This window comes from Argentina anserina, chromosome 3 (assembly GCF_933775445.1).
Source record: "Argentina anserina chromosome 3, drPotAnse1.1, whole genome shotgun sequence".
Classification (NCBI taxonomy): Eukaryota; Viridiplantae; Streptophyta; class Magnoliopsida; order Rosales; family Rosaceae; genus Argentina; species Argentina anserina.
Window position 1 is genome coordinate 6,109,874 of NC_065874.1, and position 18,067 is coordinate 6,127,940.

The 18,067-nt window shown below is 36.6% G+C and overlaps 3 protein-coding genes across 4 annotated transcripts in view; 2 read left to right on the forward strand and 1 right to left on the reverse strand.

Moving 5' to 3' along the window:
• LOC126786688 (alpha-glucosidase-like) overlaps positions 1-18,067 on the forward strand; it is a 109,533-nt gene that overhangs the window by 69,607 nt on the left and 21,859 nt on the right. The gene's annotated exons all lie outside the window — the stretch shown is intronic.
• Positions 1,329-3,130, reverse strand: LOC126786692 (beta-amyrin 28-monooxygenase-like). The gene is made up of 3 exons (XM_050512592.1): positions 2,143-3,130; positions 1,868-2,055; positions 1,329-1,776 (listed from the first exon to the last, which is right to left on the reverse strand). Exons 1-3 carry the CDS (start codon positions 3,077-3,079, stop codon positions 1,480-1,482), a joined length of 1,422 nt encoding a protein of 473 aa, XP_050368549.1. The 5' UTR covers positions 3,080-3,130; the 3' UTR covers positions 1,329-1,479.
• LOC126786691 (beta-amyrin 28-monooxygenase-like) lies at positions 15,860-17,727 on the forward strand. Its single transcript, XM_050512591.1, has 3 exons — positions 15,860-16,894; positions 16,982-17,169; positions 17,261-17,727. The coding sequence occupies exons 1-3, from the start codon at positions 15,958-15,960 to the stop codon at positions 17,555-17,557; spliced, it is 1,422 nt and encodes a 473-aa protein (XP_050368548.1). The 5' UTR covers positions 15,860-15,957; the 3' UTR covers positions 17,558-17,727.

Consider the following 18,067-nt stretch of genomic DNA (forward strand, 5'->3'; position numbering starts at 1 on the left):
AAATTGGCTGAGTTAAGTCTGCTCTGGTGTTTCTGATATCCTGTAAACTGACCAACTTGGAAGATTGATCAGTTAACTTCTTTTTTATCAGTTGGTCAATCAGGGTGGTAGTTGTAGTCACTTTGGTCAGTTGGTTGTAGCCTCCCACATTCCTTTGTCATGTTCTGTGACAAAGTCAAGTTAGACTTTAGACTTCAGTACCAATTAGAACGTCATTGATGAATGAGTACAAGGTTATTTACTCTTTAGGTTAACTTCTCAACTAATTTTCTGCCTAATAGGTACTACAGAAAGATAGGTGGAAACATATCATCTTCTATATTTATTTCGTAGATCATATCATCATGATCCAGAATTTATATAATAAATCGATTCTTAGTGGATATGAAGTCACATTGGATCAAGATCTATCATCAGGTTTTAATAATTTATCCAGGACATGAGTAGTCGTGGTTTAGGAATTAGAATACAGACATATGCAAATGTTAAAGAATATTATTTAGAGATATTGTCATGATGTTTAAAAGAACAATCCTCTATAAATCTGTTATATATATATATATATATATATTATTTTATTTTTGAAGGGATCTGAGTTTTATATTAAAACTACCAGGTATTGTCTAGGAAAATACTATTAATATTTATCAAATCTAGTTTCAGGTGTACATATTATCTCGTGAGACAATAGAGATCTGATTTTACAACCTCTAGAGAATAGAGATGAGCTCTAAGGCATGTATCTCTTGTAAATTGATCCCTCAAATACTAATAAAACTTTAAATTTGATGCCCTTTTGTGGTGGCAACTACTGAAACTCTGCATTAGTCCAGAACCACTGATTGTTCTGTGTCTAGTTTCTTACCACCAAACTACTGAAACTCTGCATTAGTCCAGAACCACTGGAAATGTTCTTACCATTAAAGTTGGACAAAGAACATAGTTGTGACGACACTTAAGTTGGGGATGTCAACTTTAGCAGGCCAAGCATGGCAGCTACCGTAAGCAATCAGATAACTTGTGTGGGACTCCTATTTTAAATTTGAATACATATGAAGTAGGTTCGGGAGTATTAGTTTAGGAGCTAGTGCTGTTCTGCAGATCCTTAATTTAATAAATAGTTTTTCTTCTTTGATATAAATTTTTTTTCTTAATTCTCAAAAGCAAAGAATGTAGCTTTGGCAATTGTAGCAGAACATGGAGATATGAAGAAGTAGCTTTTTACTCCTTAACTTTCCAAGTTATAACAGCACATGTTACGTGTATTACTTATTAATCATGTTCTGCAGAAAGGTTGCACAAAGTGACTGATGCCCAAGTAACAGATATACCAGAAATGTGTATGAAAATCAATATTTATTTTCTCTTGTAATTTCAGAAAAGCAGGAAAAAAATTACAAATGGAAAAGGACCATCTAATCTCACTATGGTATTGCAGTTTCACCATCCAGAAAACTTCACAAGAGTCCCTGATCATGCTTAGTGGCTAGTCAGGCGAATTGGAAGTCCTTTTTCTGGGGTAGGCATCATATCACCTGTGATCTTTTCCTTAGGAAACACCACTTCCCACTTGAACCTCTTGACCACATTGTGAACAAAAGTGAGTATTGCAAGCCTGGCATACTCTTTTCCTGGGCACATTCTTGGTCCTCCTCCAAATGGAACAAATGTGAATGGTGGGAATACGCTCAAGTCATTGTATCTTGAGGGGTCGAACTTTTCTGGGTTGGGGAAGAATTCTGGGTTCATGTTTGTTGTGCTAACAGTCCAGTATACCTGCAACAAAACAAGACTTGGTTAGCTACTAAGTCTTAACCAGGGATGCTCCTTTTAAATCAAAAACTAAGATGATGGACAAGGTTTATACCTTCCAGCCCTTGGGAATAGTGTAACCGGCATACTCAAAGTCGGTCAAAGCCTCTCTGAATGTTCCCTGAAGTGGTGGAGTGAATCTCATGACCTCATATATGACATTCCATGAGTACTTCATCTTATTCAAGTCTTCCCATTCCAAAAGTTGTCCTGGCTTCTTCGACTCTGCAACCTCCATTTGTTCTGTTTCCAACACAAAAACTCAGTTAGCATAAAATTAGAAAGAGAAAACTTTGATGAACTGGGTTATGAAGTTGTGAGGTGAATTACCTGCTAGGACCTTGGCATAGATGTCAGGCCTTTCTCCCACATACTTCATGAAGAAAGTCATAGCAGTAGCCACAGTACTGTACCCTGCAGTCAACAGACCCATCATCTTATCAGCAATCTCAGCCTCAGGCATGTGTTGCCCAGATGGATCACTTGCCACAATCATATGTGTCAAAATATCCATCATTGGTGCTCCTGATGCCATTGCAGCCTTCTTCTCCTGGATCACAGCCTTCAACTCCTTCCTGATTGCATCAGCTGCTTTTGTTGCTTTGTAGAAAATGGTTCCTGGGAAGTTCACAATGAGTGAGTGCATCCCCACAGTCACATCATCAAAGTTCTCCACCAGCCTAGCAATCCTCTCCGGCTCATCAATCCCCAAGAAGAATCTGCAGGCAAGACTAAGAGTCAAAGTCTTGGCCAGAGGGTAGGCCAAGACCTGGTTCTTGCCTTCCCAGTAGACCTTCATCTGTTCTTGGGTGATTGAGTCCATTTTCCCCAAGTACCTCATCAATGCTTCCGGCTTGAGGAACCCCGGTGACCTAAGTACTTTCGCCTCTTCGTCCCGAGCAGGCTGCTTTGGAGGAACAACAGCAGTAGCCTTGTATGACCTGAACATCTTCTGCATGGAGTGTGGTCGGAATGCAGTGAAGTACTTCTGTTCGTTGCTGAAGAGAAACTTGTGACCATTTGGTCCACAAATGACAGCGGTTTTCTCCCCAAGGATCTTAGTCTTGAAGATCTCAGGGGAGTACCTCTTCATCCTCTTGAACACAAAGTTTTCCGGCTTGCCAAAAAGAAACTCGAGAGTCTCTCCCACAATAGGCCACCCCATGCTGCCTGGTGGGAGGTTCTTGCCATCTTCGGATTTGAACGCAAATAGAGCGAAGGCGAAAAGAGCAGCACCCAAAGAGAGAACAAGGTAAAGGGTCTCCATGGTTGGAACTCGGAGCTTAATGGTTGGCTGAGACTGAATGAAGTTAGGAAGCAGTGGTGTCTATGGAGCTTTAAGAGGGTTTATAAAGGCCAAAAAAGTCGTCAATGTTGAATATTCTTCTGCCTGCTTAGTATATTTTCACTATTTTGAGTCTGCATTCTGCCTTGTTGAATATCAATAATCAGATGGACAACATGGACCAGACTCACTATTTTAGTATTTTCGAAACATCATGGCATTACATAAACCTTATACTCATTATACAGATTAAATCACCTCAATTATGGTCATTAGTCAGTACTCTACAGTCTACAGTACGCCTACAATATGATCATTTCTCTTATACGTATATAGGAAATGATCATATTCACGTTAGAGAACAATATACACCCAATGATTTGAAGACATCTACAGTAGATATATAAATAGACGAGAAACAGTATACGTCCCGATCAATCGATGTTTACAAACACAAGACTACTGACTACACTAGCTCCGTTTATATATAAACGTAGAGATACCAATGAATGGCTTGTAGTTGGAATCTTGTTGATTCCGACTGCAGTCTGCAACATAATTTTCGAATTTTTGCAATTTGTTATAGTTAAATTAACTTATGTATGCTGACAAATTATGCGTTGCTTTGGCAGTGTAGTGTGTACGTATAGATGCCAAGAGTGGTCTTGTACCTCTTCGATTTCACCAACCAAAAACGTCATCAAATCATCCATATATATTGAAATGGTCTGTCGACTACTTCAAACCTGTATTTTTTTTTGGTGCCAAACTTACCAACTTTTTACTGGTCGCTATGGATAATTATGATTTAGTACCCAGAATTTCGAACATACTCATCTATTATTCCTATTAAAGTACTTGTGTCAAATAGTTTGTTCCTCGTCTCGATTACTAGATTCCTGAATCAGGATACTAGAAATCCAAGCAACTTTTTTTCTTACTCGAAAGAATTTTTCTGAAGAGCGCAGCAAAGGCATGTCGTTAGTTACCAGCAGTGCATCATGTCCAAATAAATATGGTAACTAACTTGATTAGTTGATTACCAAAACCCTTAATTAGATCATCTCCCACTATAAGCTAAAACCATCTATATATCTTACCACTACCTCCCATCATAAGGTATTCCCCATTTCCCAAAAAAAAAATTTCTCTTATGAAATCACTGAAATGCTATATATGACATTCCATTCTGTAAGGTAAATGAGTTATGTTTTTTTATTATTTTTTCATTTTCTTCCTAATCTATCCTAATACTTTTTCTAATATTTCAATTATATCCATTTTAATTTTAGTTACATAATAATTTTCTCCATAAATACCATGCTTATTTTTATTTTTTACAAATAACTATTGTACCATCACGAACCTCGCAGTGAACTCTTTCATATGAGCCCAATATTGAATATGATCGAGTTAAATTATTTTAATGCATAATAATTACTTATGATTTATAAACAATGATTAACTGCCTCTTCAAAACCTTCTCGGGGATGACCTATGAGCTCGAAAAAAGTACCATACACATTGATGTATAAAAGTAAAATAACTAAATAATATATAAATATTAAAAGAAGTAACTAATCACCCAATTTAGTACTCTTGAAGATCATCATCACCTCTTGCATGTTCTGGCATCCGTCCATATCTACTATATGTTCTGGTTCCACCGTTATCGCCGAATCGTTAGACTCCTTGCGAACCATGTGTTCCAGAGCCACCATTTCCTCCATAATGAAGGACTCCACAAAAAATGATGTGATGAATATGTGTTTATATAGAATTTTCAAAAATGTTCGTTAACTGTCCGATGTAGATGTTGACAAAAAAATAGTAGTCGTTTTTTCAATCAGGATTCAAATAATAGCCGTTGTCATCCAAAAACCCTATATATACCTTATCATTTATACCTTATGGTGAGAACTTAAAAACAAAAGGCAAAAAAGATATCAAAGAATATGTTAAAGTGGTAAGCCATATATCATTTATATCTTACCAATTTTGTCTTATGGTGAGAGATGCTCTTAGGCCAAGTTCAAAAGTGATCAAATTTAAAGCTCAGTTCATTGTAGTACGTAGTAAGTATTAACTCATGCGGGTGTTGTACGTTGGTCTTGGTCAATTAGGGTAGTTGTTCAATTGTAGCTGTGACTTTTGGTCAGTCTAAAATTTCGTTCGTCTTGGGTGATTGGCCCCAACACATTAATTTCCTCGTCACATACTCTAGCTATGACTTTTGGTCAGTCTAAAATTTCAAGTGTAGAACCGGTTGCCTAGTTTGCTAAATTACTAAACCAGTTAGCAGGAACCAAATTAGTATGGTATCCAATCCATCCATTGTACCTTTTCTCTCCTTATCATGATTATTGTTCACTCAGAAGAGATTGAAATGATCTAACATGTCGTTTAATTTCAAAACAATATAGCTGTCATTCAATGTGAGATTCATATAAATGAAAGAGTAGTTTAAAGTGATCGATCAACCTCTATTGAATCAATATCATTAAAAAAACTATAGAATCAAGATCTACTAATAAATTTCCTATATGGCTATATTAATTTGGTTTCATGCCTCTGATGAATCAGTCTGCACGTTTATAACCTATGTAGCACTGACACGGATACGAGTGTCCGTATTGGACACAATTCGATACGTAGACACGGCTTATAGAAATTTTTTTGGACACAGACACGTGATGGACACGTCAATTAAAATTATTTTAATATATATATATATATATTTATTAAAAATTTAATTTAAAAATTTGAAAGTATTTAGGTGTATATATATTAAAGTGTGCATAAATATAATAAAAACTGAATCTGTTGGAATAGTTGAGGATTTGTTGGATCCTTTGGATGACCAAGATTCGAATCCACCACAAGCATTCTTATTTTTATCATGAGTTTCTCTCCTTATATATATTAAAGTGTGCATAAATATAACAAAAACTGAATCTGTTGGAATGGTTGAGGAGTTGTTGGGTGCCTTGGATGACCAAGGTTCAATTCTCACCATAACACTTTCACTTTTATTATGAGTCGGTGCGTGTCCAATTCGGACACTCGCGTGCCCGGACCGTGTCCAAATTGAGTTCGCGTGTCCGAGCGTGTTAAACTGATCTTAATCGAGTGCGCGGATTGCATGTACGTTCTAGCTAGCTGCTCACTGAAAGTTGGAGCTGTACGTCGTCCAAAGTTAACAATGAGTTTGCACATGTGAGTCACTTAATCATGTTCTTCGATCCTTAATCTCCTTCATCTCAAGCCTAATTATAACAGAGAACTTGCTTAATTTGCGTAAGCAAACAAAGCCAGCTCACGAAATTTTACTTTAAATTGTTTAAGTGGGACACTGGAACTGATGGCGTGATTGCAGGTTCACTTGGGCAATTAAGCACCAAGAACTTCATGAACCAATGAACCATCCTTGATGTAAATTCAAATGTGGGAACAAGGATATGATTAATATCTTTAATTCTATAGCGAAAATTCCTTTTTGTCCTAAAATAAAGGGATTTTGCATACCAAGGTAGGTAATATACGTTATATTAATCAAACAGAACGTGCAATTTACAAGCTGTGGATTATAGGACATGCAATATTAATCAAACAGCAGCTAGCTGCACATGTTAATTTCGGGGAACATAAATTATATCATGGTCGAGGCTTAATCTAATTTGTTAACTTTTTAATTGATCCGGATCGGATCTATTACAGTTGCATTTTATGTTGGTGGAATATATATCTTATACCCGGTCTATATATACATACTTGCGCGTTACTATGCTAGCTAATTAGTTTAGCATTGTGTGAACACTACTGAAAGCAATCCCAGCAAGGGCCTTACTCATCTGCTCGAACTGATGATCCAAGATGGCCAGACACGAAACATGTGCGTGCATGGATGGCTACATATATAAAAGAGAAGCTCTAAGTAGCATTGTTAAGTATCAAATGTCCACACTTTTTGACGTTTGCTTGTTTGACCTGGCATTATATATTACAACATTTTTAGTGGGAACATTTTACACTAAGCATTGCGCTATATATGGAACGCCCTCATTTATATATCAGTATCATATTGTCCTAAGTATATATAGTCTTTCAATTCAAATTAAAAACGTATCGTTTATCAGTGAGGCCTCTGATAGATCACATTCGAACTCGTATTCTATTACCAGATGATCAACAATGTTAAAAGAAGTTGTTCATCATCTGGCCTGGACGTTTAGCTCGCAAGGGATCGATGTGCCCACTTTTGTTTTTGTGTTTCTTTTTTTGAAGATCATATATCAGAAAGACGTTAATATGCTTATCCTAACAAGCTTCCAGTTCATATCAAGCTAGCTCATAACCACATATATGAACGGATAATATAAGGCCAAGTCATTTTCTAACTCGATGCAGAGCATTAAGTGTGCTAAGGTTGTCTTTAGTACACAGTTTCTTCTGTTTATATATTCGTTTGCGAGTTCGGCTTTATTCAACCCAGGTAGACCTATATCTTAAAAGTTTGCAGACGTGGCGATATCTGATTCGATGACCACTGTTAAGAAAGACAGGATTATTTTGGACGGAAGAAAATCTTCTGTCCCTAATTCTCTGTCCCTCTACCTGTCTGGCACATACGTATTGACACCTGTCCTGCCATATCATTACTTTCAACAGCCTCTTGACAGTTAAATTCAAGAAACCCAGATCGACCTCATCATCTCATTATCTTCTTTCCCCAGTACTGCCGTACTGCTATTCTTATTTACAAAGCCCTACACTCTTATTCGAACCAGCAATAATTCATCCAATCCAAATCATTTTTCCAAGTTCCCAATGGCAAATCCAATTAGTGTCATTGAGCACCCATTTAAAAACCCTTTCCTGACCATGAATCTAATATGTTTCACCCCAAAACGTAATAAAATACATCAATTTTGATCTTCTTCTTCCTCGGGATTTGATATGGGTTCCTCCAATTGAGAAAGTAGAGGATATGAATCATATGATCTGGGTTTAATTTTTCTGGGTACTTCCTAATTCCTTGTATGAGTTTTGATATCAACAGCTTTCATTTATGTTGAAAGCAACAATTCATATATATTGGCATCATGAATCCTCCCCAAACTGATTAATATTTAAGAATAAAACATAGCGCCTTCACCATCAAAGTCATATTGTTCTGCAAAGAAATTAACATGTCTTTCAACAATCGGTGTTTACAAAAGGTATCATACATTCTCCCCAAAAACTGATAATCACCGAACAATATCATTGTAGGGAAACAAATCTTTCTTACTACAAGCCGGTATCCAGAATTCTAAAGGACCAACAGGAATTACTTCTTCAATTTTAATTAAAAAAAATACTCATTTCATATTCTACTCTTGAATCTCTGTAATGACTTAACTCCGTTAAGTGTGATGACATGGAATGACAGGTGTCAATATGTATGTGGGAGACAGGTAAATTGGGGACAGAAGATTTTATCTTCCCGTCCAAAATGGAAGAAAATTTTCTAATATCTCTAAATATATATACCGATCTCATCGGCTAGTGTCTATCGTTCCAAACTGCAGTTGTTGATTATCGAAGTGTCCACTAATGTATCATAACTTTTATACTTAGATTAAAATAAAACTATCTCATTATGAAGCGACTATATGAATGAAACTTCTCGAGATGAATCGATATCAGCTAATGTAATCGGAACTTATATTTAGGGATACTTAACAAATTCATCCAATTCACATCTCGTTTGACTGTCAGTTTGTCTGATCAACGGAAAACACTATTAATATGCTCTATGGGTAGACCTATCACCGGGGGTCGATGACCAAATATGGCTTATATGTTCACAACCACGTAATATTACTGAATGAGAATGTGCGGTCAAATCGAAGAAAAAAATAATATGGGAATGCACCGTTCAAAGGGTTTATGTTTAGTAGAAACGTGTGTTTTTCTGTTGACTCATGAATTAACGGTCAAACGAGGTTTAAATTGACAAAATTCTGTCAGTGTATCATGATAAATATAGAAATCACATCAAATAGTGTCGATCGACCATATTCATTACTTAGCTTGTGGATCACCGAAGTGGGCATTAATATATACACTAGAGTTACACTTGTAACATTATAAAGCAACTATATAAAAGAAACGTCTCGTGTTCAATTGACATCACGTAATGCGATCGTTACATATAATTATGCGTATGGTAAAAAAAATTATCGAATTTTGGGCTTGTTTGACCATCGGTTTGTCTGGTTAACTTAAAACACTTATAATATGACCTATGGGTAGACCTATTACCGGGGGCGATGGCCGAATAAGACTTACATGTTCACAACTACATAATATTACCGGATGAGGATGTGTGGCCGGTCAACCTAATACCGGGGGCTGATGGCCGAATGAGGCTTACATGTTCACAACCACATAATATTACCAAATAAGGACAAAAAAAATCAAAAGGCTCTAGTTATATAAATTTTAAAGTCATTTTAAGTTTCGAAATCATTTAACAAATTAAAATAAAACAGATATGACACGTGGCGTCCAAAAATGCACCACTTGTGCAGAGAAAATAAATAAAATAAATTATAAAAAAAATCAATAAATTGTGATTCCAAATACTCTCTCCCTATCACAGAGGGACCGTAAAAAAGACAAATATTAATATTATTACTTTTCTATCTGGTGGTACAATTATACAAGAAATTAGTAAAAGCTTGGTGACTTTAAAAAGACTTGATACTTTTCTGGCTAATATAAAAGCTTGGTTTCATTCTATTGGCAAGCTTTATCAGTTTTTTTCTTTCTTTGATAAAATTGTCTTTCTAAGATTTATGTAGTTATTTTTTTAATATTTTTATATGCATTTGATTTTATGATTTTGTTAAGAGCGTGAAACTTGATGCATACTTTGGTAGTATCATGCCTTGCTTATACCATGACATGTGCTTTATGATTATAACATCATTGGCTTTGACTCGTTTTCGGGGTCCATCAAAATGCTCACTAGTTTTGCAAGCATTAATTCCTGAACTACTTAACTCTATTAGACATTGATGGAGCCTATTTCGGAAGTACATTTCCTCACCTGTTCCTGATGTCATACGGGCACCTGAAGCCACAGAAGCCATCACAGAGCTATGTTCCGAGAGTGTTCGGCTTTAAGCTTCATAAGCCATGATGCTAAAATTTCAAGTTTCAGCTGGTTTCATACAAAACTTCCTTCCCTCTGTCAGCAGTGCTCTAGAGAATTCAGGGCAGGGTAACTCGGACATAAAGTTTTTCCTTTCATGTGAGAACTATCAATTTGCAGCCATACCGAGCTTCATTTTCCATTTTAGCTGCCTCTCGGTGAGCGCTTTTATAAAACTTATCTGGTTGGTTTTAGTATTAATAATTGCTTTTCAGTGGTTTTCTGCCGACTCTTTGCTTCATTTCCGTGTTAGCTCAGCTGGGGATTATTGGCACTTTATGAATAGCCACCTCATCCCTATCTTATAAATTCAGATTGTATCCTGTAGTCCTTTGATATTCCTGTCCAAATTATTCTAGTTTCATCTGTTAAAGTCAGCTGTAGGTTGTATGCACTTAATTATTGGAATATATATATCATCATATATACACCATCTATGGTTCTACCTGCAGAAATTTTCTGTCTTTTATATCATTTTTCATAGTTGAGTGAATTTCTTACAGGAAAATATAGTTCTTTTAAAAATTCTTGAATGAAATATAAAAATATAAAGGTTGAACTGTCAAGATGGTAAGATTCGCATGCTGTTCCAGAGGACATGGGACGAGTCCAAACCAAAAGCGGCCTACATGTCCCAATGCTACGAGCTAGTAATCTGAATCAGCTTAGAGCTTAACTTTCTTGTGTGAAACCAAAAGATCTAGTCTTCCAAATTTTGGGTTGAGAATATTGAGATCAATGTAAGAGTCTTCACCAATGGCGTTGTAGGATGATGACCTTTGGCTTTTCAATATGTAGCACAGTGCCCAGAGTAGCACCAACACAACCTTTCAATTCCTCTCGACCGCCGGAGCACGAGACCCGTTCTTCATTTAGGGTTCACAAATGAGAGCAATATGACTTAGATAGATGATCGTAGTACACTCTGAACCTCTAACGTGCAAGTTTGATAACAAACCCCCAGGCCAACTCATGCTTTTGTTACATATAATGCAAACAATATATTTATTCAATTGTTTCTTCCGATAGAACAAAAACAGAAAGTGATCAAATTAACGGCCTCCTTATCTCTAGTCTCTTCTTTTTCTTCGTTCTTCATCAAATTAACACCAGATTCATCATCTAATCATCCTTACTCAATTGTGAGTACCATAGATTCCATTTTTAAATCAGCATCATGTAGTGATTCTAGTCATCCTCGATCATCGCCAACATCACTGATTTCTTCTTTCTTCTTTCTCTTCTGGGGTTTTCACATTCTTCTCCAATTCTCCCTCAGATCTGCACCTCTTCTGAATTATGGTCGTGTAGAGTTGAATCATTCTCTACAGTTGACATCTAAGTCCGTGTAGAGCACATAACCATGGCCAAAAAACACAAAGCTTCACATCTTTGATTCTCCCTCCTGGACTAGTACACTTAAATAGTTAAATTTCTTTCCGAGCTCATCTCTATAATCCAACACCACATAGATCCTCTCTCGTTCCATACTGACTTTAGCTCCTACCCAAAACTCTATATTATATTATTTATATATGAAAACCAGAGCATATAAATTGAAAGCCAAAATATCAGAGAAGCGAATTAAGTAAGCATCACCTGCAATTCCCCAATAAACCCTAGTTCTTTCATTTAAAGTCGATATGAATCTCAATTCCATCTAATAGCATAGGTGCAGTGCACATGACGGTTGCAGTAAACAAATTTTAACCTTGTATCTCATATCATATACACTAGACTTACCATACGTTCTACGAATGAACAAGTATTACGTTTCGTAATTACCAAACTACCATCAACCTGTCAGACGTCGACACATGTAAATTTAACTTCGGTATATGAATACCGTGGTACAAACTAGAATCACTCCACATAGGCATATACACAAGATGAAAGAACTAGTCTTCAAATTTCATGATGATGAATTGTTATAAAAAAAAAGATTGACACGAGAGAAAATGGAAGTTAAAATTAAGCTCTCAGTCCAAGACGTTTATGTTTATCAATACGTTTATTTATATACGACGTAGCTTCTACCGTCCACATGAATAGAGAAAATGAAATTAAAATTACTAAAATATTAAGGTTGCAAAGTTTGACCGTATAAATATGAATCTCATGCACTGAATCATCAATCATAGCGAGGCTAATTAATTTCTTTTCTCGACAACTTAACTAGCTAGCTAATTTCTGGTTTAATAAGCTTGAAACTTTTGCACACAGAATGCAACATGCTAGTGGGACATGTATATAACTGTCCGCTTCATCATTGCAAAGAAAACAACACGAGATAAAGTATAAATTACGTAATTGCATGTAGAAAAAGAGATGGATTTGGTTGCTATAGTGACCTGGGTATTTGGGTAACAATGCTTTTGTTTTCTTTATTTTGTTTGATAAATGTACGCACCTGTAGTTTGTTTTATAGCAAGCTCCCCATGCATTATAACAGATTTAAAATGTGTTCATGATTCATGTTTAACACATGCTAAATAATTTCATGGTTCAAAGCTTCGGACTAAGTACGTACAGTAGATCTCATATATATGGTAATAATGTTAGGTCCATAATGTTATAAAGAATTTACTGTATAGAAACTACCAAATCCGATCCATGCTTGAAAATTTTAGCAAGAATACAAGTACGCACATACCATTATATGCAAATGTTTTTTTTAGAATTGAAACGCAAGAAGATTGGAAATTAAAAGTGAACGGAAGAGTGTGAAGTGTTATATCGTTATTGATCTCCAGTCAATGGACGGATCGTTCATTCGTTTGATGCGTAAAGCTCATGCAATTGAGGTTCCAATATGTCTGCTTGACTGAAACTGGAAGTCTATGGCATCGGGGATCTAGTTCCTCGATCAAAGCGGAGATTTCATGGCAACAACCAAAGTGAACCAATCAACCAAATGCATGGTGAAAGCTGATGTTTATACAAATGCTACAGGAAATCTATAAATCTTGGTACCCAAGTTCTTCGTCTGAGTGACACATGACGTTAATTAGTAGCCATACTTTTTTGTTATATACCTCAAAGAGGTTGGGTCAGCTCTAGCTATCTAGAACTATTGATTGGCCTGAACTTCGATATCCCTATGCCTCGGTATGGGAAAACATGAGTATGAGGTATACCAATATTGTAAAAGTGCTGAAGAAAATGAGTAATGTTGTAAATGTAATTATTAGGGGTGGGCACGGGACGGGATGGGACGGGACGGGGCTCATCCTACGTCCCGTCTCACTCATTTGAATCGGGACGGGATCGGGACGGGACGAGGGATTTTAAGAATGCATCTCACTCGGGATTAATCCCGGTTGGGACGGGACGGGATCGGGACGGGACGGGACGGGACAAATTCCACCTTCCTATGAAATTAAATAAAAACATATATTTTTACTTTTTCATTAACAAAGTAACATTTAATAATGAAATTTTAACAAAAAAAATGCATATTATGTTCAAAATATTATAATTTACCATTAATATTTGAGTTGATATAATTTTAGAGTTATTAAAAACATAATTAGTTTTATTTTGATATAAATATATAAGAATTTTTAAGTTTTTATTAAAGGTGGGACGGGACGGGACGAAACGAGATATAAATTATTCGTCTCACGTCCCGTCCCACTATTATGAAACGAGACGGGAGCGGGACGGGACGGATATTTTTAGATCTCCGTCCCGTTCCGTCCCTATGAATTTCGGGACGGAATCGGGACGAGATCGGAATTTTCGGTTTTTATGCCCACCCCTGGTAATTATAGTATGGCTATTCACATAATAGGTTCAGACAATTTCACAAAGTTACACCAATGATTTTATGAGTACCAGACAAGTTAACTTGTGTGCATTTACCAAGTTGTGAGTGATCATCAATCAATTGTAAGTGCCACCAAGTAATTAGAGTGGTCACCAAGTCTTGCATCCCTATATAAAAGGGCCAATGAAGAGTAAAACAACACATCACATTTCCTCTCATATATTCTTTCTTCTTATTTTTTATTTTCTAGCAAGTAAATTCTCTCATAATAGTCCTACTCTCTCAATCAAGCAAGCAAGCTTCTTCCTGCTTCATTTTATAACAAGTAATTAGTTCATGTTTTATGTCCTGTGCCGGTAGATTCCATAATTTGGCACAACTAAGTAATGACGATCATGGTGTTAAACTGTTAATCTTTCAGTTTGTTGGTAACATCGTGATGCTGAGTTTACCACTACAAAAAGACGGAACAATTTGGCAGTACATGTTTGGAGAAGAGCCCACAGACATTTTCATTGAACTAATGACCAGCAGTGACTCTTGACTGGTTGGTGAGGAGAATCACATGCCTTTGAATAAGATGAAGACAAGCCTAGGCATAATCGATTGTTAAAGTAGGTCCTCATCTCTAAGGTGTAAGAACTAAAATTTCGGCGAATTGAAAATTAGATTCAATTTAAAAATAATTAAGTAAATGGATAACATTTTATATAAAAATATAGAAATTTTGAATGAAATTTTGAAAAATGTTTATTTGATCAATTATCTATTATATGTCATAAAAAATTATAATATAACTATTAATTTATAGTGAGTTATAGTAACTTAAGTTGAAATAATCGTCAAACATTATTAAAAATTTACATAATATATGTATATATTTACTCAAATAGAGGGTAGGTCATCACGTCTTATTTACATATGATACATTTAGAACCACATAAAAGATCTATGAAGTACAAAATTTTCACTATCTTCATCATGTCTTTGAGTAAAACCTGAGTATATTGTAAAAATAGTTATTAAATGATATCGTCCTTTTATAATTTTGTATATACTGACTTATATGTCAACTGTATGGGTCGTGAGTGATTGACTGTGGGTTGTCATACTAGTAGTTCTCGTTCGGATCAAACATTTCTTAACTTTGACCTAACCATAGCTATGTGAAGATTGTGCATCAGATTGTGTTCATATGTTTTCACTTGATTGCATCTCATTAGATAATAAATATGATGGATAAGACATGTTGAATTTCCCCCATAAGAGTAAAGTTTATCATTGCTTCCTCCTGGACCAAAGGGGTTCAATTCCCCTCAACAACTAGTTCGGTTTTATTTTAATTTTAGGTGAATGTTGAGACATGAAATGCAATATATAATAAAAAAAATCATATATAACAATAAGTTGATGTAGTACAGATATAACTTTGTGCTTACAAAAAGATGAATTAGATGTTCGATTGACCTAATCAGTAATTTTATATTTTATTTAAAATTGACATGACACGTGACGATATATAAATTTTCATAATCAAAATATATTTAGTACGTAACAGATATATTCAAATAAAAAAAATAAAAACTTCGGCGAAATTATTAAGAAAATTATGTATATTTCCGCCGTCGTTGATCCATAAATTACAATAACTATTATAACACATCTGTAAAATTCCAAGCCGTCAAGTCAAAGTATCTGCAACTTGTTGTTAGAAAAAAAAAACTATTTCCACTCCTGAAATTCAACAATGACGACTTTAAATATTGGCGTGCTACCATCTGGAATTTAACCCTTTATAAACCCCAGTTTCGAAGCTGGCTAATCATCACTGCATTTCTCAGTTTCAGCTAGAAATTCAATCTTGAATTCTCGATCATATCAGCACCAACCATGGAGACCCTATACCTCGTTCTATCTTTAGGCGCTGCTCTTTTCGCCTTTGCTCTATTTGCATTCAAATCCGAAGATGGCAAGAACCTCCCACCAGGCAGCATGGGGTGGCCTATTGTTGGAGAGACTCTCGAGTTTCTTTTTGGCAAGCCGGAAAACTTTGTGTTCAAGAGGATGAAGAGGTACTCCCCTGACATCTTCAAGACTAAGATCCTTGGGGAGAAAACCGCTGTCATTTGTGGACCAAATGGTCACAAGTTTCTCTTCAGCAATGAACAGAAGTACTTCACTGCATTCCGACCACACTCCATGCAGATGATGTTCAGGTCATACAAGGCTACTGCTGCTGTTCCTCCAAAGCAGCCTGCTCGCGACGAAGAGGCGAAAGTACTTAGGTCACCGGGGTTCCTCAAGCCGGAAGCATTGATGAGGTACTTGGGGAAAATGGACTCAATCACCCAAGAACAGATGAAGGTCTACTGGGAAGGCAAGAACCAGGTCTTGGCCTACCCTCTGGCCAAGACTTTGACTCTCAGTCTTGCCTGCAGATTCTTCTTGGGGATTGATGAGCCGGAGAGGATTGCTAGGCTGGTGGAGAACTTTGATGATGTGACTGTGGGGATGCACTCACTCATTGTGAACTTCCCAGGAACCATTTTCTACAAAGCAACAAAAGCAGCTGATGCAATCAGGAAGGAGTTGAAGGCTGTGATCCAGGAGAAGAAAGCTGCAATGGCATCAGGAGCACCAATGATGGATATTTTGACACATATGATTGTGGCAAGTGATCCATCTGGGCAACACATGCCTGAGGCTGAGATTGCTGATAAGATGATGGGTCTGTTGACTGCAGGGTACAGCACGGTGGCTACTGCTATGACTTTCTTCATGAAGTATGTGGGAGAAAGGCCTGACATCTATGCCAAGGTCTTAGCAGGTAATTCACCTCACAACTTCATAACCCAGTTCATCAAAGTTTTCTCTTTCTAATTTTATGCTAACTGAGTTTTTGAGTTGGAAACAGAACAAATGGAGGTTGCAGAGTCGAAGAAGCCAGGACAACTTTTGGAATGGGAAGACTTGAATAAGATGAAGTACTCATGGAATGTCATATATGAGGTCATGAGATTCACTCCACCACTTCAGGGAACATTCAGAGAGGCTTTGACCGACTTTGAGTATGCCGGTTACACTATTCCCAAGGGCTGGAAGGTATAAACATTGTCCATCATCTTAGTTTTTGATTTAAAAGGAGCATCCCTGGTTAAGACTAAGTAGCTAACCAAGTCATGTTTTGTTGCAGGTATACTGGACTGTTAGCACAACAAACATGAACCCAGAATTCTTCCCCAACCCAGAAAAGTTCGACCCCTCAAGATACAATGACTTGAGCGTATTCCCACCATTCACATTTGTTCCATTTGGAGGAGGACCAAGAATGTGCCCAGGGAAAGAGTATGCCAGGCTCGCAATACTCACTTTTGTTCACAATGTGGTCAAGAGGTTCAAGTGGGAAGTGGTGTTTCCTAAGGAAAAGATCACAGGTGATATGATGCCTACCCCAGAAAAAGGACTTCCAATTCGCCTCACATGTCACTAGGCATCAAATTTCTCTGTTCTGAGAATTCACTTCCACTACTCTCAACAGCAAAAGTGGTTGGTAACACCAAACAGAATTGGAGGAGGAATTTTTGTTTTCTTTTCTTACTCGTACTGAAATTGCCGTATCATGTGATTACCTCAGAATCAAATTACATAGCCTTTCCTCTATTTGCATTGTTTTTCTTCTCCTCCACTGATATTACATGGGTCAGTTGGCCATTGCTTTCTGTATAAATTGAGTCAAATCTAATAACTTGAGAAGTGAACAAGTTATATATGGATACACTACTATTGTATTCGCCTGAGGCTAGTTACTACTTACTAGTTACTTAGTCCAGAAATGAACTGAAACTAGTTGCTTAATCTTGAAATGAACTGTACTAAAACTCTTTCTGCAACAAACTCAAAACATCAAACAATTTTGTAGTTTGGCCAAGGTTGGACTGCTTATATTGGCTCTCAGGGCCTACTAAGGTCGACTGTCAGCTTGGCCATCTGATACTTTTAA